Below are 24987 nucleotides of genomic sequence, written 5' to 3'. Positions count from 1 at the left end.
TGAGATGGCCAAAGTACTGGAGTTTCAGCTTTAGCATCATTCCTTCCAAAGAAATCCCAGGGCTGATCTCCTTCAGAATGGACTGGTTGGATCTCCTTGCAGTCCAAGGGACTCTCAAGGGTCTTCTCCAACACCACAGTTTAAAAGCATCAATTCTTCGGCACTCAGCCTTCTTCGCAGTCCAACTCTCACATCCATACATGACCACAGGAAAAACCATAGCCTTGACTAGATGGACCTTTGTTGGCAAAGTAATGTCTCTGCTTTTTAATATGCTATCTAGGTTGGTCATAACTTTCCTTCCAAGGAGTAAGCATCTTTTAATTTCATGGCTGCAGTCACCATCTGCAGTGATTTTGGAGCCCCCAAAAATAAAGCCTGACACTGTTTCCCCATCTATTTCCCATGAAGTGATGGGACCGGATGCCATGATCTTCGTTTTCTGAATGTTGAGCTTTAAGCCAACTTTTTCACTCTCCTCTTTCACTTTCATCAAGAGGCTTTTGAGTTCCTCTTCACTTTCTGCCATAAGGGTGGTGTCATCTGCATATCTGAGGTTGTTGATATTTCTCCCGGCAATCTTGATTCCAGCTTGTGCTTCTTCCAGTCCAGAGTTTCTCATGATATACTCTGCATATAAGTTAAATAAGCAGGGTGACAATATACAGCCTTGACATACTCCTTTTCCTATTTGGAACCAGTCTGTTGTTCCATGTCCAGTTCTAACTGTTGCTTCCTGACCTGCATGCAAATTTCTCAAGAGGCAGATCAGGTGGTCTGGTATTCCCATCTCTTTCAGAATTTTCCACAGTTTATTGTGATCCACACAGTCAAAGGCTTTGGCATAGTCAATAAAGCAGAAATAGATGTTTTTCTGGAACTCTCTTGCTTTTTCCATGATCCAGCAGATGTTGACAATTTGATCTCTGGTTCCTCTGCCTTTTCTAAAACCAGCTTGAACATCTGGAAGTTCACGGTTCACATATTGCTGAAGCCTGGCTTGGAGAATTTTGAGCATTACTTTGCTAGCATGTGAGATGAGTGCAATTGTGCAGTAGTTTTAGCATTCTTTGGCATTGCCTTTCTTTGGGATTGGAATGAAAACTAACCTTTTCCAGTCCTGTGGCCACTGCTGAGTTTTCCAAATTTGCTGGCATATTGAGTGCAGCACTGTATAATTTATCTAAATATTAAACAATGTTTAACTTGCTTATGAATGTGAAAGAGAAAGTCACTTAGCTGTGTCTGACTCTTTGCAACCCCATGGACTACATAGTCCATGGAATTCTCCAGTCCAGAATACTGAAGTGGGTAGCCTTTCCTTTTTCCAGGGGATCTTTCCAATCTAGGGATTGAACCCAGGTCTCCTGCATGGGAGGCAATTCTTTACCAGCTGAGCCCAAGGGAAGGGCAAGAATACTGGAGTGAGTAGCCTATCCCTTCTCCAGTGGACTTTCCTGACCCAGGAATTGAACCGGGGTCTCCTGCATTGCAGGTGGATTCTTTACCAACTGAACTATCAAGGAAGCCCAATTTGCTTATACCTTTTGTTAATTGAGGATGTTGGAAATTCCCAAATTACATTCAGAGAGCTAAAATGCTGTTTCATACTGGATTGCTATCAGATCCAATGTTTTATCCCAAATTATTTCCCTAAATAGAAGAGTAAAAGGAAGGCTATAGGGTCAGAAAATTAGAGCTTATTGTGTATGAACAGCATTAAAACTGTGCATGATTTAGCCTCATATTTATGTGCAGTCTCATTAGCATTGCTATTTCCTTCCTTTTCCACCCTTCTGTGGCATAGACCATCAATTACCTGATGAAACTATGGAAGAATATGGGAGTTTTTGTGCACTGAGTCATTCAAAGGCCCAGTGGGGACAGGACACCAAGATATAAAAACTTGCCAAATAAAATGTGTATTTTCCCATGTCTCTAAGATGACTCAATGACTATTTGAATGTAATAAGAAAAAATAAATAAGCTAATTAACAGAAACCACAAAAATTCCTTTATAAGTGTAGACCACCAAAATGAAAGAAGTGCAAATAGATCTTTTCAGAATCACCCATTTGGAATCTGAACTTCCAATGTTACTGGTTTGACACTAGCATCATTTCACAGAAGACTCAGGCATCATCTTAAAAAAAATATTGACAACTGTGCTACAAGAAAGGATTTTTAAGTTTCATTTGCAAGCATGAGACACTTTTAGAAGGGAGAAACATGACCAAAACTTGTGAGAAGCACTTGGTATTTTGATTACTTTTGTGTAATGGAAGGGTTCTCAAAAGACAACTTCAAGTGTTGCTCTACTTGTGGCCTCTTTTGGAGGCAGGCCATGAATGGGATGCTGGTTCAAAATTATTCATGACCTAGTGACAGACAGGGAAGCCTGGTGTGCTGCAGTCCATGGGGTCGTAAAGAGTCGGACACAACTGAGTTCCTGAGCAACAACAGCAACCTACAAGTTGAGAGTTTTGCTTAATTAGGTGGGAGTTTTTAGGACTTCAAGCGTGGGAAGTAGGATCTCAAGTACCCTGAGAGAACCGCTATGAGGAAAGGGGTAGGGGCAGGATATATAGGAGTTTTGCAACAAAGTGCAGGTAGTTTGAACATTGAAAGGTTATTGTTAAAGAAAATAAAATATCTCAAGCTAAGGAATTTAATGCTTTTCTATACATGGGAAGATGCAAGAGTCTGGGCTCACTGAAATCATTCCTTTGATTTGCACCTCAGCCATCTGGGGCCGGTATCCTGTTTTTCATATCCTAAGTTTCCTCAGGACTCCTTGTAGGGAGTGGCTGCAGCCTGATCACTGCTAGATGGCAGGTATTCTCTTCCTTCCTGAGTTTCTCAGGGCTCGCCTGCTCGTGATCGATTGGTGGCTGTAATCGTTGATGACAGTGACATCCTTTGGTCACTGATGTGATTGGCAATATTCCATTTATTGGGGACATGGGACATGTCTCTAAGACATGTCTGGTGGAGCACTGAGAGATGGATGAGTAGGAACCTGCAGAATGGTATCCTTTCAACCTTTTTATAGAAGAGTATTGAAATGGGAGAAAACATTCACTTTATGTAAAGTCTTTAATGTAGAAAAGGAGAAGTCTTGGGAAAGACTGTTTTTGACAAAGCATAAGCTATGATGACTGCGCAAGTCACATGAAGGTTGCCTGTGAACGAAAGCACAGAGCACTTTGTTACATGTGACTGCAACAGGGTGTGTGTGCCATGGCCTCAACTTGCTTTTGATGACATCATGAAGCTGGCCTTTCACCAAAGGACTCAGAGAAGAGCCAAAATGTTGTGAAACATGCAGAAGCCACTCATTGCTGCTGTCTTTGAGAAAAACCGGCAAAGAACTAAATCAAGTCACTGAAGTTGTGCTGCAAAACCATTGATCAGATTGGATGATCTACTCTTTGATTATCTTCTGAGAAAAATGAAGAAGCTCTTCAAGCAAGTGCCATAATCTCTACCCCCCCCCCCCCCCCCGCCAAGTCTCCACTATAAATAGTTAACCATGGTTTTATTCACTTTAAATCTTTTACACATAGACCACTCCCCTGTGGAATCTTGAGTGAGACTGTGTGAAGTGGGAAGCACGGCTATTAGCTGTGAGTTGTCTCGGGGCGGGGCAGGGAGGGGCGGAAGGACCCTGACTCCAGAATCTTCCCTGCTTCTCCACCTATACCTCTGCTTTCCTGTACCCTCCTCTCTGTTGTCGTTTTGCCCCTTTTTGCTTGTCTGTTTTTCACGTGCATAGGCATTCTTGCCTTTTACAATCCACTTTAGCTGGAAACCCACTTTATCTTTTTTAATGGTTACCTGACCCTGGGTTAGCTGATCTGAACCAATGTCCCTTTGTGTGGCTGGCAGTGGCAAAATGTGACATGTGTGAAGTCACTTTATAAATGGCAAGGTGATGTTCTAACAAGTTGGTTGTTATTATCTTCAGCATTGTTATCGCGTGTACAGATAGCCATGTACAGATAGCTGTCTTTCCCTGAGGGCTCATTCTGAGCATTGTTCTCAGCTCCCCTGACCATCCTGCCAGCTCTTGCTCCCCTGGCTCCTACTGTGATGTCCACTCTGGATCTCATCTCCCTGTTGACCTCCTCTGTCTTTCCCTTTTTCTCATTATGATGTATCTGCTGCTGTAAGTCACTTCAGTCATGGCCGACTCTGTGTGACCCCATAGACGGCAGCCCGCCAGGCTCCCCCGTCCCTGGGATTCTCCAGGCAAGAACACTGGAGTGGGTTGCCATTTCCTTCTCCAGTGCAGGAAACTGAAAAGTGAAAGTGAAGTCGCTCAGTTGTGTCCAACCCTCAGCGACCCCATGGACTGCAGCCTTCCAGGCTCCTCTGTCCATGGGATTTTCCAGGCAAGAATGCTGGAGTGGGGTGCCACTGCCTTCATATGATGTATCTACTCCCTCGCATATCCTCAGAGGCTTCTTAGGAAATGATTGATTTTGGTTTTCCAAACACATTGATGCTAAAGTGTTAATGGCTAACAGATTTGATGTTAACACATCAGAGAAACTCAGGTTTTGAGTTGAGACTCCTTGAACTCCAATGTGGAGCCTGCCAGTGAAATTTTAGGCTGCAAGAGCAGTCACTGGAGGGGAGATGGAGCCTCTTCTTAGTGTTCCACGACTTGTGCGTATAGATGGGTCTTGGAAGGGTCACAGAAGTTTTGTGGTTATGGGAAGGAAACAAGCATAAGGACATCTTTTAAGGAAATGTTAGGAAAGAAGTAGTATGCTGCTGCTACTGCTAAGTACTTCAGTCGTGTCAGACTCTGTGCGACCTCATAGATGGCAGCCCACCAGGCTCCGCTATCCCTGAGATTCTCCAGGCAAGAACACTGGAGTGGGTTGCCAGTTCCTCTCCAATGCATGAAAGTGAAAAGTGAAAGTGAAGTCGCTCAGTCGTGAACGACTCTTCACGACCCCATGGACTACAGCCTACCAGGCTCCTCCATCCATGGGATTCTCCAGGCAAGAGTACTGGAGTGGGGTGCTATTTCTCCAAAGAAATAGTATAGTGAGAACTAAAGCACAAAATATGAATATTCTCAATCACCCTTGGAGCCTCTATTCTGTTACCATTTCCCTACATCTGGCTGTGATACCAAACAGGCAAATACAGGTTATACAGACAGGCTGTCATTGAGCTAGGAGTGATTTGCATGCCAATCTTTTCAAATCCTGGAGGACGAATGAGAGTGTGATGGGTGTATGGGAGGAGGGGGCGGTGGGGTGATGATGTTTGCTGGTAACTCTGCTTTTGCCTGAATCCAAGGAGAGAGCCTCTGAATTTGGTCTCAACAGAGTGGCTTGGCCAGAGAGACTGTGCTTTCCTGTGGATGTACCTGGAGTAGAAGTTGAGTCTGAGCAGAGCCTACCTGGAGAAGATGCCCCCCTCGCCCATGTTGATATTCAAGGTCATCTTTTTCCTGGAGTCATTGGTTGCTGTGCTGCAGAATGCCTTCATAGTTACTGTGTTGAGCGGGGAGTGGGTGTGAAGCCGGATGCTGCCCGCTGGTGACATGATTGTGACCTGCCTGGCTGCCTCCTGGTTCTGTCTGCATGGGATGGCCCTCCTGAACAACATCATGGCCTCTTCTGGCTTTTGTTCCAAAATCGACTATTTCAGCATCCCCTGGGATTTCATCAACTGCCTCAGTTTCTGGCTGACTGCCTGGTTTGCTGTCTTCTACTGCACGAAGATCTCCCTCTTCTCTCATCCCCTCTTCTTCTGGATAAAGTGGAGGATTTCTCGGTCGGTTCCCCAGCTGGTGCTGGGCTCCTTGATCTTATCTGGTCTGTCCGTCATCTCAGCTGCTGGGAATACAATTCTTGCCCAGATGACGGCTGCCCAGATTTCCCATGGAAACGACACCCTGGCTGGTAGAATACATGCTACCTATTTGCACTTTTTCTACCTCATGTAATTCTCATGTGGTTGGTTCCATTCCTCCTGTTCCTGGTGTCCACCCTCTCGCTCATGTTCTCACTGCGCCGGCACCTCTGGCAGATGCAGGACCACAGACCCAGCCCACGTGATCCCAGTACCTGGGCTCATACCATGGCCCTGACGTCACTTGCCTTCTTCCTCATCTTCTACACCTTGTACTTCCTGTCCCTGGTTATCATTATGTACATCCCAGCCCTCCGGGAACACTGGCACTGGGCCTGTAAGGTGGTGACCTACACGGGCATCTGTCCGCACTCCAGCATCTTGGTGCACAGCAGCCCCAAGATGAGAAAGGGCCTGAAGAAGAGGCTTTGGCGAGCCCTGGACAAGGACCAGTTTGTCTCCAGTTATCAGTATCAATAGCTACTATCACCGAACAAGCCCTGAGTGGCAAGAATGCACAAGGTTTGGGCACTGTCTTTCACGCTTTTTCATTTCCCTCTTTCTTCCCCACTCTTTCTACGTCCCGTTAATTCTTTTTCCATCCCTCTTTGTTTCTACCATCTCTTCCACTGCTCCTAGTTTCTTGTCTGGGTCCCCAACCACCTTGGACTAGGATGGTGGCCTCATTTCCACACAGGCCTCTCTCACTCTCTACACAAGGAACCCTAATAATATTCTCCAGTCCGTACTGTCTTTACAGAGAACGGTGATGGTGGTCACTTGTTCTGTGGTCAACTTAAAGGGTTTTTTTGTTTTGTTGTTGTTTTGAATGGTGGCTTCCCTGGTGGCTCAGACAGTAAAGCGTCTGCCTGCAATGCGGGAGACCTGGGTTCGATCCTTGGATCAGGAAGATCCCCTGGAGAAGGAAATGGCAACCCACTCTAGTACTCTTGCCTGGAAAATTCCACGGATGGAAGAGCCTGGTGGGCTGTAGTCCATGGGGTTGCAAAGAGTCAAACATGACTGAGCGATTTCACTTTCGCTTGAATGGTGACATAGGTTGTCCCACACTCATCAACTGCCCTCTGTATCCCTTCTCTGCTCTCAGGGCTCAGTGTCTCTACTGCAGCCTAGGAAGCTTCTTTCTGTCTCCCCACAGGCTCTTCCCTGCAGCCTGTGGCCCATCTGGAGTTCCTTCTTTCCTTTCTCTGTCATTCTTTGCCATTCTTTTCTTTTGTACCCTGCTTAAGATCGGTCCCACTCAAGGAACTTTTTTGAACCGCGAAGTCTGAGGGCATATATGAGTTTTGTGCCACTATAGGTCTTGCCTGTGATCCTGTGTGTTTGCTGTATGTTGAATTAAAGCAAATTGTCTGATGTGGCACAGCTTTTAGGTCTTGGCCAATAGAAGATAGAAGAGGAAAACAAAGGGAATTTGCTATAGTTCTTAATTTTGAGAATCTTACTCTTCCTGTCCACTCACCCAGGATGTTGGCCCTGGATGCTGATGTCTAGGATGGTAGTCTATAAATTACATTGTTTGCATATCAGAGTGTGTGCAAAATGATCCACCAGATGGAGAAAGGAAAATGTGACAACTTCAATATATTTTTACTCTCATCTTTTTAATTGCAATTTTAATATGTATTTTATGATGTATTAGTACATAACATATGAGCAGAGTATTACAAGCATATAAGTAAAATAAATAAATATGCATATGGTGGAATTCATGTTCATAGTTGTTTTCAACTGATGGAGTTTCCTATAAAAAAGTTTGGAGATCAAGGGACAAGAAAAGATTGGGAAAAGCACCCCACGTGGTTAATAGATTTATATGTCCAAGCTAATCAAAACAGGAATAATAACAGAACAGAAATCATTGCATTTATGGTAAGTTGTCCAACAATCATGAGAAACTGAGGCCTGAAGACATTATAATACTTGCTAGGGGCTGAAATACGGCAAGAGGAGAGAGAGAGAGGAGCTAGCAGAGATGAGTTAAGAGGGTGAGGAGTTTTCACTTACAAGAAGATTAAGGCTTTAAAAGAGAAGATCCCTAAATTGCAGGAGAGAAGCTTAAAGGGTTTCCCAGAGAAAGGGTGAAGTCGGACACAGGAAACTGGGAAGCTGGGACTATCATCAAGAAATCTTTTCCTTTTTTTAAAAAGCAGCAACATGAGTGAGCTGGGAAAGCAGTAGCAAATTGCAAGGACTGAACTTTGGAACTTAAGCCACAGAGGGATGAGTGGAGGCAGCAAAGACAGAAGCATCAGCAATGTCACCTGGAACACTGGCTTTCCCTTGGTCAGAGCTCCAGAACTTAAATATCTTGTGTAGGAAGGGGATGGTCGTGTGACTCCCATCTGAAGCATTTTTACAGTCTTTTGAGTTATGCCAGGTCTACTGGGCTCATCTCAGGACTTCTTAATTGGTTGATGTTCTCATCCTCCTTTTCCTAGGCTATAGCTCATAAGAGCCCATAAACAGTTGGTGGCTCCATCTTGACCAAAGACACAGGCTAATATCTCATCCTCACTTTCAAGACCTTCTGGGATCTCTTCCCAGTCTATCTTTGCAGCCTGATATGCCACCATTTCCTTATGGAAATCCTCTGCTGTAGCCAAACTTATCCCTGTGCTAGACATTCTCACACTTCCACCTCCTTTACTGATGTCATCGCTCTGTGCTTTCAACATACAAGGCTCGTCTTTGCTCTTCCACGATAAAGGGGCTGTGGCTGCTACTGAATCCCTCTCAGAATTCTTGGGATGGAAATAGGATGACACGTACATTTAGAACTGCAGGTGTCTTCCTTTTTTGTCCTGAGAGACAGAACCGAGCTGTTTCCCACTCAGGGAATCTACTCAGGATTCCTACCTCTACCACCCTCATGATCATACATATAAAGACTGCCTGTTAGAATTTCAACGTTCTCAGACTTGACTTCTACCGGATAAGAAAGTCTGAATATGAGAAAGCAAAGTGTAACAAACAGAAAGCACAAACAACAAAAGAATCACCATAAAACACAACTGTATATTAAACTACAAATGATTATTCCCCTTTTGGATTAACTTAACCCTCACTTAGTGTATATGTATATGTATATACGCCTAGTAAATGTTTGTGGTTTATGATAAGCCTATGAAAACACTTTCAGGGCAGATACTTATTAATAGCTCATTGTTACAGCCTAGCACCTTTCACAGGGTCATTACAATATATTGGAGATGCTTACTAATTGTTGTTAGTTGAATTGAAGAATAACAGTGCATCTTTCTCAGTATATGAGCCATCAAAGATGTAGGAGGCAGATGGGAAAATATATGAATTTTCCATATTGAGAGGTTTGTGGCTGGTCAGACTCCAGAGCTATAAGCTCAAAGTTTGCTTTATTGCTCCATGTTTCATTGGAAACAGCCGAATGCCACCCAGATGAATGTGGGTGGCAAGGGAGAGAGCAGTTGGGAACTCTATCCCATGCAGTTTTGCATCTTCTCAGAAAGGCAGAGTGTATGAGTTACCTAAGTTCACCTCGGCTTTCTCCAGGAAGTCAGTGTTCACTGCAGCAAGGCTTCTGTGTTTGAAGAACAATTTCACCTGGACCTTTGTCCCAGGTGAACTGGGAACCGGAAAGAGATGCTACTGATCTGCATTCTATTCTCTCTTGGTGGGGTTCTGTGCTTGGAACTGGTAGGATATGGTGCTGGTCAGGAGGTGAGTATACTATCAAATACCCCCTCTCTCTCCTGTTACTTGATCGTGAGCCTTCACCATTGCTGTGTTTGACCCAGAAGAATTTCTACTTGCCTTACTTCCTGTGACATATTAACCTGCTTACACTCACCTGAGTACGTAAGCACTCACCTGATTGCTTTTTTTTTTTTTATTCTTTGGATGTCATTCCTATTGAAAATGTGGCTTTTGCTTACTCCACCTATCTCTAATTAAAGTAGATGTCCAATATTTGGTGGCTTGGACCTCTGTTGCACCCCTGATGCTTTCCTGAATTCTTCTAGGACTACTTGTCCCACCACAGGATGGAGGTCATTATAATAACAATGTCATCATCACCTTACTTATTTCTTATGAATGTGTAGAGGTTTATAGTTTACATATACACATCTTTATATATGCATATAATATATTCACGTTTATTTGTGATCCATATTTTACAGGTGAAGAAATAAGGGTTCAGAGAGATTAAATGACTAGTCCAAAGATCCATAGATGGTAACTGTTCAGTTCAGTTCAGTTCAGTCGCTAAGTCATGTCCCACTCTTTGCGACTCCATGGACTGCAGCATGCCAGGCTTCCCTGTCCATCAACAACTCCCAGAGCTTGCTCAAACCCTCTTCCATTGAGTCGGTGATGCCATCCAATCATCTTACCCTCTGTCGTCCCCTTCACCTCCTGCCTTCAGTCTTTCCCAGCCTCAGGGTCTTTTCCAAGGAGTCAGTTCTTTGCATCAGGTGGCCAAAGTGTTGGAGTTTCAGCTTCAGCATTAGTCATTCCAATGAATATTCAGGACTGATTTCCTTTAGGATGGACTGGTTGGATCTCCTTGCAGTCCAAGGGACTCTCAAGAATCTTCTCCAACACCACAGTTCAAAAGCATCAGTTCTTTGGTGCTCAGCTTTCTTTATGGTCCAACTCTCACATCAATACATGACTACTGGAAAAACCATAGCTTTGACTAGTCGGACCTTTGTTGGCAAAGTTATGTCTCTGCTTTTCTATATGCTGTCTAGGTTGGTCATAGCTTTTCCAAGGAGCAAGCGTCTTTTAATTTCTTGGCTGCAGTCACCATCTGCAGTGATTTTGGAGCCCAAGAAAATAAAATCTGTTACTATTTCCATTGTTTCCCCATCTATTTGGCATGAAGTGATAGGACCAGATGCGATGATCTTAGTTTTCTGAATGTTGAGTTTTAAGACAGCTTTTTCACTCTCCTCTTTCACTTTCATCAAGAGGTTCTGTATGCGAGACAGCAAAAGAGACACAGATGTATAGAACACTCTTTTGGACTCTGTGGGAGAGGGTGGGATGATTTGGGAGAATGGCATTGAAACATGTATAATATCATATATGAAACAAATCGCCAGTCCAGGTTCAATGCAGGATACAGGATGCCTGGGGCTGGTGCACTGGGATTACCCAGAGGCATGGTACGGGGAGGGAGGTGGGAGGGGGTTTCAGAATGGGGGACACGTGTACACCTGTGGCGGACTCATGTTGATGTATGGCAAAACCAATACAATATTGTAAGTAATTAACCTCCAATTAAAATAAATAAATTTATATTATAAAATAAAGTAAAATTTAAAAAGTTAAAGTTAAAAATTAAAAAAAAAAGTAGAAGTTAAAAGTCTTTAGTTCTTTTTTGCTTTCTGCCACAAGGGTGGTGTCATCTGCATATTTGAGGTTACAAGATTTCCAGCAATCTTGATTCCAGCTTGTGCCTCATCCAGCCCAGCATTTCTCATGATATACTCTGCATATAAATTAAATAAGCAGGGTGACAATATACAGGCTTGATGTACTCCCAATTTGGAACCAGTCTGTTGTTCCATGTCTGGTTCTAACTGTTGATTCTTGACCTGTGTACAGATTTCTCAGGAGACAGGTCAGGTGTCTGGTATGCTCATATCTTTAAGAATTTCCCACAGTTTGTTGTGATCCACACAGTCAAAGGCTTTGGCATAGTCAATAAAGCAGAAGTAGGTGTTTTTCTGGAACTCTCTTGCTTTTTTGATGATCCAGTGGATGTTGGCAATTTGATCTCTGGTTCCTCTGCCTTTTCTAAATCCAGCTTGAACATCTGGAAGTTCACGGTTCATGTACTGTTGAGGCCTGGTTTGGAGAATTTTGAGCATTACTTTGCTAGCATGTGAGATGAGTGCAATTGTAGGGTAGTTTGCGTATTCTTTGGCATTGCCTTCCTTTGGAATTGGAATGAAAGCTGACCTTTTCCAGTCCTGTGGCCACTGCTGAGTTTTCCAAATTTGGTGGCATATTGAGTTCAGCACTTTCACAACATCATCTTTTAGGATTTGAAATAGCTCAACTGGAATTCCATCATCTCCACTAGGTTTGTTTGTAGTGATGCCTCCTAAGGCCTACTTGACTTCGCATTCCAGGATGTCTGGCTCTAGGTGAGTGATCACCCCATTGTGATTATCTGGGTCATGAAGATATTTTTTTATAGTTCTTCTGTGTATTCTTGCCACCTCTTCTTAATATCTTCTGCATCTCTTTAGGTCTATACCATTTCTGTCCTTTATTGTGCCCATCTTTGCATGAAATGTTCCCTTGGTATCTCTAATTTTCTTGAGGAGATCTCTAGTCTTTCCCATTATATTGTTTTCCTCTATTTCTTTGCATTGATCACTGAGGAAGGCTTTCTTATGTCTCCTTGCTACTCTTTGGAATTCTGCATTCAGATGGGTATATCTTTACTTTTCTCCTTTGCCTTTAGCTTCTCTTCTTTTCACAACTATTTATAAGGGCTTTTCAGACAGCCATTTTGCCTTCTTGCGTTTCTTTTGTTTGAGGATGGTCTTGATCACTGTCTCTTGTACAATGTCACGAACCTCTGTCCATAGTTCTTCAGGCACTCTATCTATCAGATCTAATCCCTTAAATCTATTTCTCACTTCCACTGTATAATCGTAAGGGATTTGATTTAGGTCGTACCTGAATGGTCTAGTGATTTCCCCTACTTTTTTCAATTTAAGTCTGAATTTGGCAATAAGGAGTTCATGATCTGAGCCACAGTTAGCTCCTGGTCTCATTTTTGCTGACTGTGTAGAGCTTCTTGATCTTTGGCTGCAAAGAATATAATCAATCTGATTCAGTATTGACCATCTGGTGATGTCCATGTATAGAGTCTTCTCTTGTGTTGTTGGAAGAAGGTGTTTGCTATGACCAGTGCATTCTCTTGGCAAAACTCTCTTAGCCTTTGCCCTGCTTCATTTTGTACTCCAAGGCCAAATTTGCCTGTTACTCCAGGTATCTACTGGCTTCCTACTTTTGCATTCTAGTCCTCTGTGATGAAAAGGACATCTTTTTGGGGTATTAATTCTAGAAGGTCTTGTAGATTTTCATAGAACTGTTCAACTTCAGCTTCTTCAGCATTACTGGTTGGGGCATAGACTTGGATTACTATGATAATGAGTGATTTGCCTTGGAAATGAACAGAGCTCATTCTCTCATTTTTGAGATTGCACCCAAGTACTGCATTTTGGACTCTTGTTGACTCTAATGGCTACTCCATCTCTTGTAAGGGATTCTTGCCCACAGTAGTAGATATAATGGTCATCTGAATTTAATTCTCCCATTCAAGTCCATTTTAGTTCACTGATTCCTAAAATGTTGATGTTCACTCTTGCCATCTCCTGTTTGACCACTTTCAATTTGCCTTGATTCATGGACCTAGCATTCCATGTTCCTATGCAATATTGCTCTTTATAACATCAGACTTTACTTCCATCACCAGTCACATCCACATCTGGGTGCTGTTTTTGCTTTGGCTTTGTCTCTTCATTCTTCTTGGAGTTACTTCTCCACTCTTCTGCAGTGGCACAGTGGCCTGTCGCAGGGGCAGGGCTCTGGGTGAAGCAGACCTGAGACACATAGCCTGTGGCATAAGCCTCTTGGAGGAGGTCACCATTAACCTCACCATAGAGCCACCGAGCAGATGACTCACAAACTGCAGAACAATTACACCAAATAGTGACTGTGACAAGACTCAAAACTTGGTCTTCTGACTTCATCTGGGGAGGAAGAAGATAGGAGTATAAGATGTCCTGCTAACTATGCAAGGATTTCTGGTCATGGAATCAGCTTGGGTCTTGGTCTTTCCTCCATTTAACTGTGACTTTAGGAGAGAGTTTTAATCTATAACTTGAGGCTTCATTTATTTCATCATTAAATTATTTAAGTCTTCTTTTACTCTGAAAACTGAGATTCTAGTCTTAGAATCTAGTCTTATCCTGTGCATTACAAAAGATGATGCTTTTCACATCTTACAGATGAAGAAACTGAGGCACAGAGCAACCTACTGACATAGCCAGTAACTCACAGTGATGGATGTCTCTATGACTAACACCTGCCTTGATCCTAGCCCAGGGTTCTTCTTACCATAGCACGTTGGTGTTATAGCTGTCATAGAGGGTTTCCTACATGAAATGCCCTTTGAAAATGAAAGTCAAGTCTCTCAGTCATGTCTGATTCTTTGTGACCTTATTGACTGTAGCCCGCCAGGCTCCTCCATTCATGGGATTTTCCAGGCAAGAATACTGGAGTGGACTGCCATTTCCTTCTCCAGGGGATCTTCCCAACTCAGGGATTGAACTCGGGTCTCCCACTTTGCAGTCAGACTCTACCGTCTGAGCCACCAGGAAATCCCTAAAGTGAAAGTTGTTCAGTCATGTCCAACTCTTTGCGACTCCATGGACTATACAGTCCATGGAATTCTCCAGGCCAGAATGCTGAAGTGGGTTACCTTTCCCTTCTCCAGGGGATCTTCCCAACCCAGGGATTGAACCCAGGTCTCCTGCATTGCAAGAGAATTCTTTACCAGCTGAGCCACAGGGAAGCCCAGAAATGCCCTTTGAAGGTCACTAATAAAATATGGTTAAAAAATTCACTTGCATGTGCCTTGTGTGCTCAGTCATGTCCGACTCTTTGTGACCCCATGGACTGTAACCCGCAGGTCTCCTCTGTCCATGAAATTTTTCAAGCAAGAACACTGGAATGGGTTGCCATTTTCTACCCCAGGGGATATTCCTGACCCAGGGATTGAACATGCATCTCTTGCATCTCCTGCATTGGCAGGCAGATTCTTCACCACTAGCAGCACCTAGGAAATCCTTTATTATGTATAATTGTCTCCTGTGTTCTATTTGATAATAATGGTCCCCACAAGTAATAGGATTTGAGTTAGCCTAAGTAGAAGTGTTGCTCAGTTTTATGCCTGTCAAAGGAGTTTTCTAAAGTCACCTGCTTCATAGGGTCATTGTGAGACTAAGCACAACAAAGATCACTTAGAACAGTGCCCAGAACACACCAACCAACCACAGATGTGAGCTCCGACTGTCAGGTGGGGGTGTGCTCACCAGATTTCCTCATGGAGCGCCCAGCAGGTGTGTGGTCATGTCTTAGGTGTCAGCTTAGAGAGGTGTAAGTTTCCATTTGAGGGATGCTAAATGCAAGGACCTGATATAGTATCCATGCCAGTGTTTACACGGGCAGAAAGCAGGCAGAGGAAGGACAGGCAAATTCATGGACAGGCAGGGAGACTTCTGAAACTGAGCCTTAATGATATTTGCATCTATTCTGAGAAGAAAATACCTCTTCACCCTCCTCAGATAGCCCACATCCTCGACTTTATCCTCTGTACTGGGGCAGCTGGAAGGGCCAATATTATCCAGGACCTTCCAGAACCGCCCTACAGGAAGAGACCTTGAAGTCTGCAGGAGAGATGAGCGGAGGGGACATGGTTCCTGGACCTCAGTTGGTTGATAAGACAGCCCTTGTCTGCATTATTATTTTATTCCTTTTGTTCCTGGTGGCATTGGTAGGTAATGGCTTAATCATCATGGCACTGGGCAGCGAGTGGCTGCTGCAGAGAACGTTGTTGCCTTGCGATAAGTTATTGGTCAGCCTGGGGGCCTCTCGCTTCTGTCTGCAATGGGTGGTGATTAGTAAGAACATTTACATTTTCCTGAATCCCACGGCCTTCCCATACAACCCCGTGTTCCAGCTCCTGGCCGTTCAGTGGGACTTCTGGAACTCTGCAACACTGTGGTTCTCCACCTGGCTCAGTGTCTTCTACTGTGTGAAAATTGCCACCTTCACCCACCCCGTCTTCCTCTGGCTAAAGCGGAATGTATCTGGGTTGGTTCCTTGGATGCTACTCAGCTCTCTGGGGTTCTCTACCTTTACCACCGTTCTATTTTTCATAGGCAACCATAGAATGTATCAGAACTATTTAAAGAAGGGTCTGCAACCTTGGAATGTCACTAGGAATGCTGTGAGAACATATGAGAGGTTCTGCCTCTTCCCTTTGAGAATTGTTACCTGGACCGTCCCTACTGTTATCTTTATTGTGGGCACAGTTTTGCTCATTACATCTCTGGGAAGACACACCAAGAAGGTCTTCTTCTCTATCTCAGGCTTTCACAGTTCCAGCGCCCAGGCACACATCAAGGCTCTCTTGGCTTTTATCTCCTTTGCTATCTTCTTCACTTCCTCTTTTCTGTCACTGGTTCTCACTGCCTCAGGTATGTTTCCTTTTGGGGAATTCCGGTTCTGGATATGGCAGACTGTGATTTATCTGGGTACAGCAATCCACCCCCTTATTCTTCTCTTGAGTAACCGCAGGCTGAGAGCTCTGCTAGGGAGGGGAGGGAGGGGCTGCTCCTCAGCACATGGGGCATCTTGAATTGTAATTGATGAAAAGCCTCAGATTCTACTGCAGGAGGCCTTCTTGGATGGAATGGGATGTTGCTTCTTTAAATTTCTTTGCCACATTTAATCACATTTAATTCTCTTTCCTTCTTTGCTGTGTTTCAATATTAGAAGAATAACTTCAGTGAAATAGGATTAAAGATGAAATAGAAGGTACTGAAGTAGTGGCCCAGCACCACTGACTTGCATCAATACTAGCAAGGCTGTAGCTGATATAGTTAATGTTCCCTGTGGGACCTGATGTGGCCAAAGAAGCAGGAAACTTGTATTTCCCTGTGACTAAACTCTTGGTGTTTAAAATTATCCTCCTGGAAACTGAATGCAAGGATCCTGACACATGATTCATTTTTTATCTGTTAAATCAGACTGGAGAAGATTTTTGGAACGTCAATTTTCCTCTGACTTCATCCTGTAAAACCATGTTTCCTTTCTCAGCCTTAACTGATTTCTAGCCATCTACTGCAATGAAATCCTCTTTCCTTTCATGCGAGAGTTCCTGGTGTCTGAACTCCCTTTACAGAGCATGGTGTAATTTGTGCGTGTGTGCAGCTGTGTGTGTTACCTGGGATTTGTATATTTGCAGATTACCTTTTGAGGACTCCTGAATGCTGGGAGTTTACAATTTATATATTGCTTATGTTCTCTATTATAGTCCAACTGGTTAGACTGATCCATAAATGATAAGGCTCATGAGCCAGATGTGACTTCTTTTATGTTGCTGTTAGTGAAGTGAAGAAATGAAGTCGCTCAGTCGTGTCCGACTCTTTGCGACCCCATGGACTGTAGCCTACTACGATCCTCTGCCCATGGGATTTTCCAGGCAAGAGTACTGGAGTGGGTTGCCATTGCCTTCTCCAGAGAATCTTCCCAGCCCAGGGATTGAACCGGGTCTCCCACATTGTAGGCAGACGCTTTACCATCTCTCGCTGCCAAGTCAATTCAGTCGTGTCCAACTCTGTGCGACCCCATAGACGGCAGCCCACCAGGCTCCCCGTCCCTGGGATTCTCCAGGCAAGAACACTGGAGTGGGTTGCCATTTCCTTGGGATCTACCATCTCTTGGGATCTACTAAAACTTTTAACATGGAGAGATTCATCTGTATCTGATACAGACTTAAGAAACTCCTGGCTTGGGTTGTTGAAGCATGTAGACATGCTTTTCTGCTTTCCACAGGTCTTCTCAAACTCTCCTTAAGATCAGTGATCTTTTGAACCATTCAAACTGAGATCCCTCAATGTCCCTCTGTTTGCTTTAAAATTTCTCAGCCTCATTTCCTGTTTTTCCTCCCTTTCCTGTCTGTATGAGAAGACAGGTCCCTGTTTTTCACTTTTCAAGGCTAATGTTCAGACTCTCGTAGCCTCCTTTCCATTTCCTGCTCGATCAAGAATTCCCACTCTACCCGTCTTCAACCTTTTCCTCTTTATTGTTCTTCCCTTCTTCATTAAATGTGCCCCTTACTCTCATCCCTAAAAAAATAAAGTAAATCCCCTCCATGCTCTTATTGCCTCAAGTGATCAACCTGCTTGTTAGTCACTTGCTAAGAGTCCCCTCCCCCTGCTCCTCCCCACCCCTCCTCCACAGACACACTCTTCTGATGCCCTTTCTGTTGAAATGTGTTCCTAAAGGACATCCTTTAGAGCTCCTGATCCCTAAGTGTGATATCCTCAGCCCCCATTTTCCTATGTTTCTATAAAATTTGCCCCTCTTAATAGAGAATGATTTCTTCAAAAAATCTGATTAAAATACTTTACAAAAAGTAATACCTGATTTTGGAAGAAGGTTTTAAAACAGGAAAATCAACGTCACCCATAATTGTTTCCCCACACATCTTCCTAAAACTCTTTTTCCTCTTGGCCTTTGAGATGCTGCACGAGATTTTGTTCCCTGCTCTGTGGCTCCTTTTATGTCTTCTTCACTATCTGCTATTTGTCTGACTTGGTTTTCTCCTTAGCCAGCTCTCTTCCTTCCTGGACATGAATCTTCCCCTTTTTCCTTTATGTTCACATGTATTTACATATCAATAGCTTCAATTGTGACCTTCATGTGAATAATCACCAAAGTCTTGACTGTCTCCAAAACTCTAAGCCTATGTTTTCTTCTGCTTGCTGAGAATTTCTATGTGAGAGTACATGACCACTTCAGACTTAGCAAGTTTGAAACAGCTGTCTCTTTTTTTCCTCCTCCTCTTTCTTTCCCTCCACCACCCAGTTGAATCTATTTTTTCTATTACTGATATCCAATAAGTCAGACTTACCAAGTCTGAGTTAGTTTTCACCCCTCACTCTCCACGGAACCCTTCCATCTAATCAGCAACTTGTCTACAATTGGTAACCCTACAACTGACTGTATTATCTGTTCTTGTCTTCTTGTTCTAGAAGATCCTTTCTTAGATTAGACTGTCCTCTTTTCCCACCTGGACTGCTTACATTTATTTTTCACCACTTACTTTATTACAGTTGACTCCCCACCCACCACCAAGTCAAAAGACCAGATTAATCCCTTGATCATTTCACGCACAGCCTTTTCACAGCTCAGTGCCTATCAGTTGAAACACAGGTTCATAAACTGGCATGCACCACAACGCGGCAACAGATTTATCTTTGACATGGAGAGATTCATCTGGATTTGATACTTAAGATTTAAGAAAACTCCCGGCTTCCATTCTAGTAGATGCAATCCTATTTTGCAGCAAAATTTGGGTTATCATTATTCTGAACATGCCTGGAGTTTCCTCCATGATGTACGAAGTGTGGTCTCTTATCCCACATCTACCTGTCAAAATTCTATTTATTTTTCCCCCCTGTTTAATTTTTAAAGGTTAATTCAAATGGCTTCTCTTCTGGGAAGCTTTTCTGGATGTGCCCCCACCTCAAACTTTGACCTCTTTCACCTTGGAGGACACATAAATGAGGTGTTGCTCAGTTGTGACATGAATTCTGCCTTGTAGTGGTATGATCTGTATATTCATTTTATCCTTGTGTGTGTGTGTGTGTGTAGTTCCTCAGTTGTGTCTGACTCTATGTGATCCTTTGGACTGTAGCCCACCAGGCTCCTTCATCCATGGGATTCTCTGGGCAAGAATCCTGGAGTGTGTTGCCTTGCCCTCGTCCAGGGAATCATCCTGACCCAGGAATTGAACCCACAACTCCTGTGTCTCCTGAACTGCAGGTAGATTCTTTACCTGCTGAGTCACTGAGGAAGCCCATTTTATTCTCAGATTTTAAAGTTCTTAGAGGTGTGGGCTGCCTCATTCTCTTCCTTGTGTCCCTGGAAGACTTACAAATTCTTGCTGCATTGAATGGAATGGTTCTGTTGCACCTGGAATCCTGCTGTAAACACATGCATTTTTTTGTCTGTATATATATAATCTGGGCTACTTACTACTACAAATTATATTTTTATGGTTATATTTGAGCTGTATGTGCTTCACTGTCTGGCTAGCTTGTTTTTGGAGATCAAACATATATCCTGTTTCTCTTGAGTTATACACAATGTAGGAATAATAATCGGGTGAGAGAGTAACATTTGCCTGATTTTTTTTTTTTTTTTGATGCCTTTCCCTTCTTTCTTCTGTGTTTACAGGTTGCTAGGCAACCGTGAAACTCCTCTCTCTGGAAATTTGCATGAAGTGCCATTTCTCCACTTTGTTACTGACCCAGGGGCCCTTCCGTAGCACGCTCTATCAGTTACTCTTTGTCCCTTCCACTCTTTGTATTGTTAGCCTAGGAGAATTAAGCATCTACCCCAATCAGAATGATCTCCCCACAGGAGAAGAATGATCTTCCTTATAGGAGGAAGTTCTCTTGGAACTTTAAAAAAAAACTTTTTACTTTATATTGGAGTATAGCTGATTAGCCATTAACTGACCATGGGGTTGCAAGATTCAGACACAACTTAGCAACCAAACCACTGCCAGAGCTGATTAACGATGTTGAGGTAGCTTCAGGTGCACAGCAAAGGGACACAGCCTTACATATACATGTATCCATTCTCCCCCAAACACCTCTCCCATCCAGGCTGCCATGTAAGGTAGAGCAGAGTTCCATGTACTATACAATAGGTCCTTGTTGGTTATCCATTTTAAATATAGCCATGTGTATATGTCCATCCCAAACTCCCTAGCTATCCCTTGAACACACAGGGACATATGAGAGAGATAGTGTTTGTTGTATTTTTAAAATGCCTAGTAATATTATTGTCATTAATTTTTTACCTACAGTCTAATTTCATTATGCTTTATGATGGTATTAATGGCATTTATGAATGCTTATTTTGTATGAGTGATGGGGCCAGAAAATTTATTCACTAATATGCTTTATACATCAAATTCCTAAAACAACACTGCAAAGTAGAAACCGAGGCTTAGAGGAGTTTACTGAGGTCTCATGGCCACTGTGTAATAGAATTGGGGTGTGTGTGTGTGTGTGTGTGTTAGTCGCTCAGTTGTGTCCAACTCTTTGTGACCTCATGGACTGTACCTACCAGGCTCCTCTGTCCATGGAATTCCCCAGGCAAATAATACTGGAGTGGATAGCCATTCCCTTCTCCAGGAGATCTCTCCAACCTGGGAATTGAACCTGGGTCTCCTGCATTGCAGGCAGATTCTTTACTGTCTGAGCCACCTGGGAAGCCAAGAATTGGGATACTTTAGTGCTATAATTGGAGAAGGCAATGGTACCCCACTCTAGTACTCTTGCCTGGACAATCCCATGGACGGAGAAGTCTGGTAGGCTCCAGTCCATGGGGTCACTAAGAGTCGGGAATGACTGAGCGACTTCACTTTCACTTTTCACTTTCATGCATTGGAGAAGGAAATGGCAACCCACTCCAGTGTTCTTGCCTGGACAATCCCAGGGACGGGGGAGCCTGGTGGGCTGCCATCTATGGGGTCACACAGAGTCGGACACGACTGAAGCGACTTAGCAGCAGCAGCAGCAGTGCTATAATATGTAAACCAGTGTGATATTGGTATAGGGATAGGTAAGTACATCAGCAGACAATCCAGATAATAGTTACATAAAAAGTTGTATTTAATAAGTAAAGCATTTCAAATCAGTGAGGGAAAAGATAGTCATTCAATAGTGTGGCAGCAAATATAGAGTAAACATTTTATTCTAGATTCCAGACAGATGATCTTTAATGTAAATGTTATTTAATTTTTTTAAAGCTCCCCATTTTGGATAATTTAATTTTCCAATATTTTTACTCCATAAACATTGTCTTTATATTTTACAGAAATGTTGACTGTTTTCTCCCTACCTTTTTAGGTATCATTGTAGACTATATATGTATTATCCTTCAGCTCCCACAATTCAAAATCCCTGTTTTCATAGGCTGTCTTAAGCCAGACTCAAAATACCAACTCATAATGGAAATAATTGTAAATTTGACTACAGAAAAATGTATGACCTTTTAGTAAAATTTTTTATAAATGTAGGGATCACTGAGATCCTTTTCAGTTTTAAGGGAAAAGTAGTAAAAAGATAAAAGCTAGTATCTCTAGTGTATAAAGAGCTTCTACCAATCAGTAAGAAAACTACAGACAAACTGATAGAATATTGATTAAATGACAAAAATAGATAAAGACTGCCAAGTAAACGTGTGAAGTTTATCATCACTATTGACCAAGCTAAACAATAAGACTTCTGCTATGAACATAGTTGCATAAGCCAATGTTTTCCCTGCTCCTTTCCCTGGAAAGCACATAAAAGCAACAAGAAAGTTGAAAAAGATTCTGAAAACTACATTTTAAATAAAGCTGAGACAGATAATCCAGAAATTTCAAATTATGCAGTATCACAGATGAGATCAGGTAGAGTCAAGAAAGAAGATGAAAAGAAGTATGAAGAGGCATGAGAAGGCCCAGCAGGGACAGAGAAAATATTCCAGGAAAAACACACTCTTCAGAAAAGAGACAACTGGGAAAGCAAAAGCCCCTTAGTATGCATATGATAGCTATCTATTGATGCATAACAAATTGCCCCAACAGTTACTGGCTTAAAACAACCTTACTACAAACTCAGAGCTCCTGTAGATAAGAAATCCAGGTCTATCGTAACACCGTTGAGAATCTCAACAGTATTTTCTGGCTCCGTGTCTCTCACAGGCTACAGTCATCTCCAGGTTCAACTGGGAAGGAGCCACTTTCCAACTCACTCACAGAGCTATTGGCAGGAGTCAGTTACTCATGAGTTGTCGGACTGAGCCATAAGGTCCTCATGAGCTGTTGGCTGGAGGCCTCTTTAAGTTCCTGGCCGCGAAACCCTCTCCTTAGACCAGAGTGAGCAAATGGGAAGGCAGAAGGTGTCGGCGAGAGAGAGAGTGCCAGCAAGATGGGAGTCACAGACTTTGTAACATAAGTCATTACTTTTCTCATTATTGTTCAGAGGTAATAACCAATGGATTTGGTCAAAACAAGTATGAGTAATGAGAAAATTATATAAAATTATATTTATAAAGGTAAGCACTAGAACAAAAAAGCCACACTTTTCTTAGAATTAATAGAGCCACAAACAAAACTGAAGAAACATACAATAAATATAAATACAATACAGATCTTAAAAAAAAACACCCTTTCAAAAACAGAACATAAAACATAAAACAATGTGCTAGAACTAAGACTAAACATATTGGATATATAATTAAATAAAAATGGTCTTTACACCTAAAAACACTGGTCTTTGGATTATCTAAAGAGCAAAGTAAAACTTTGTGATATTTCTAAGATCCATAAAAAAGAGAAAGTTTGAAAATAAAAGAATGAAAAATAATATGTCAAGTAAATGCCAACAAAAGAAATTTATACCTAAATAATTAATGAGATAACAAAAGTTTTTAATGTTAAGAGGTAAAATGCAAAATTAAGATAGAAATAGTACAAATATCTATATGACAAAAAACACAGCAGTCTTATTTATGGGGCTTTCCTCATGGCTCAGACGGTAAAGAATCTGCTTGTAATATGGAGACCTGGGTTTGATCCCTGGGTCAGGAAGATTCCCCTGGAGAAGGGAATGGCTACTCCGTCTAGTATTCTTGCCTGGAGAATTCCATGGACAGAGGAACCTGGTGGGCTACAGTCATAATTACAAGAAATATAAGCAGAATTACTAAAAGACTTATTCTTTGCCAAATAGAGAAAAAATTAAATATAACCAAATGTTAGCTTTTATTGATAAATGTCAAACTGTACGCATTCAGAAAACACAACTTCTTTGTAAATACCAGTGGAATAGTCATGAAAACGAATCTAACAAAAATTGCATAAAGTAATTATAACATGATCTCACTTAAGCAAACAAAATCCTAAAAAAAAAGATTAGAAAGCAGTGTCCAACAATACATTAAATCATTATCAAATAGAATTTAATCAGGAATTCTCTGGCTGTCCAGTGGCTAGGACTTTGTACTTGCACTGCCAAGGGCACGGGTTCAATCTTGGGTCAGGGAACTAAGATCCAGCAAGCTGCTCGGTGTGGCCAAAAACAAAACAAAGCGCATAGAGTTTAACCTGAGAATTTTAAGATGATTCATTATTAGGAAATTCATTACTATAAGCTATCTCATTAACAAAGCTAAAGGAAAATTCATATAATCAACTCCCAAAATGCTAAAAGGCAGATGTATATATGAATACATATATTCAATAACATGACACATATATCTATCTCAACCCAAACCTGCAGCATATTTGACATTCTTACAAAATTCAAAATATTAAAAGAATGAATATTGTCACCACTATTTTCATTTTAACATTATAATATCAAATATAATTAAGAGAAATTAGTTATAGACACTGAAAATAGGAGGTAAAAATATATGTCTGCATAGTTGAAAAATCCAAACATAAATCCAAAAATAAAAGCTACTATAGAACAATAAGAATTTTGTAAAATTGTTTTTGCTGTTCAGTTGCTCAGTCATGTCCAACTCTTTGTGACCCCATGGACTGCAACACACCGGGCTTCCTTGTCCATTACTATCTCCAGAAGTTTGCTTAAACTCATGTCCATTGAGTCAGTGATGCCATCCAACCATCTCATCCTCTGTTGTCCCCTTCTCCTCCTGCCTTCAATTTTTCCCAGCATCAGGGTCTTTTTAAATGAGCCAGCTCTTCACATCAGGTGGTCAAAGAATCAGTTCAGTTCAGTTCAGTTGCTCAGTCGTGTCCGACTCTTCGAGACCCCATGAATCACAGCACGCCAGGCCTCCCTGTCCATCACCAACTCCCGGAGTTCACTCAAACTCACATCCATCGAGTCAGTGATGCCATCCAGCCATCTCATCCTCTGTCATCCCCTTCTCCTCCTGCCCCCAATCCCTCCCAGGATCAGAGTCTTTTCCAATGAGTCAACTCTTCGCATGAGGTGGCCAAAGTACTGGAGTTTCAGCTTTAGCATCATTCCCTCCAAAGAACTCCCAGGGCTGATCTCCTTCAGAATGGACTGGGTGGATCTCCTTGCAGTCCAAGGGACTCTCAAGACTCTTCTCCAACACCGCAGTTCAAAAGCAACAATTCCTCCGAGCTCAGCCTTCTTCACAGTCCAACTCTCACATCCATATATGACCACAGGAAAAACCATAGCCTTGACTAGATGAACCTTTGTTAGCAAAGTAATGTCTCTGCTTTTCAAT

The 24987-nt window shown here is 42.4% G+C and overlaps 2 protein-coding genes across 2 annotated transcripts; both read left to right on the top strand.

The window, feature by feature from the left end:
• The first annotated feature begins 5331 nt into the window (after nucleotides 1-5331).
• Nucleotides 5332-11342, top strand: LOC147373581 (taste receptor type 2 member 134-like). The gene is given in 2 exon segments (XM_086398301.1): nucleotides 5332-5939; nucleotides 5942-11342. Coding segments are annotated over 2 exon segments (924 nt in total). The 5' UTR covers nucleotides 5332-5428; the 3' UTR covers nucleotides 6355-11342.
• Nucleotides 11342-22698, top strand: TAS2R60 (taste 2 receptor member 60). Its single transcript, XM_086398300.1, has 2 exons — nucleotides 11342-16163; nucleotides 22457-22698. Exons 1-2 carry the CDS (start codon nucleotides 15362-15364, stop codon nucleotides 22552-22554), a joined length of 900 nt encoding a protein of 299 aa, XP_086254426.1. The 5' UTR covers nucleotides 11342-15361; the 3' UTR covers nucleotides 22555-22698.
• The last annotated feature ends 2289 nt before the right edge of the window (nucleotides 22699-24987 follow it).

This window comes from Bos grunniens, chromosome 4 (assembly GCF_055505025.1).
Source record: "Bos grunniens cultivar Pamir isolate PY7600 chromosome 4, Bosgru_T2T1.0, whole genome shotgun sequence".
NCBI lineage: Eukaryota > Metazoa > Chordata > Mammalia > Artiodactyla > Bovidae > Bos > Bos grunniens.
The sequence above is the reverse complement of the archived record's forward strand: the minus strand, read 5'-3'. Positions and strand labels throughout refer to the sequence as shown.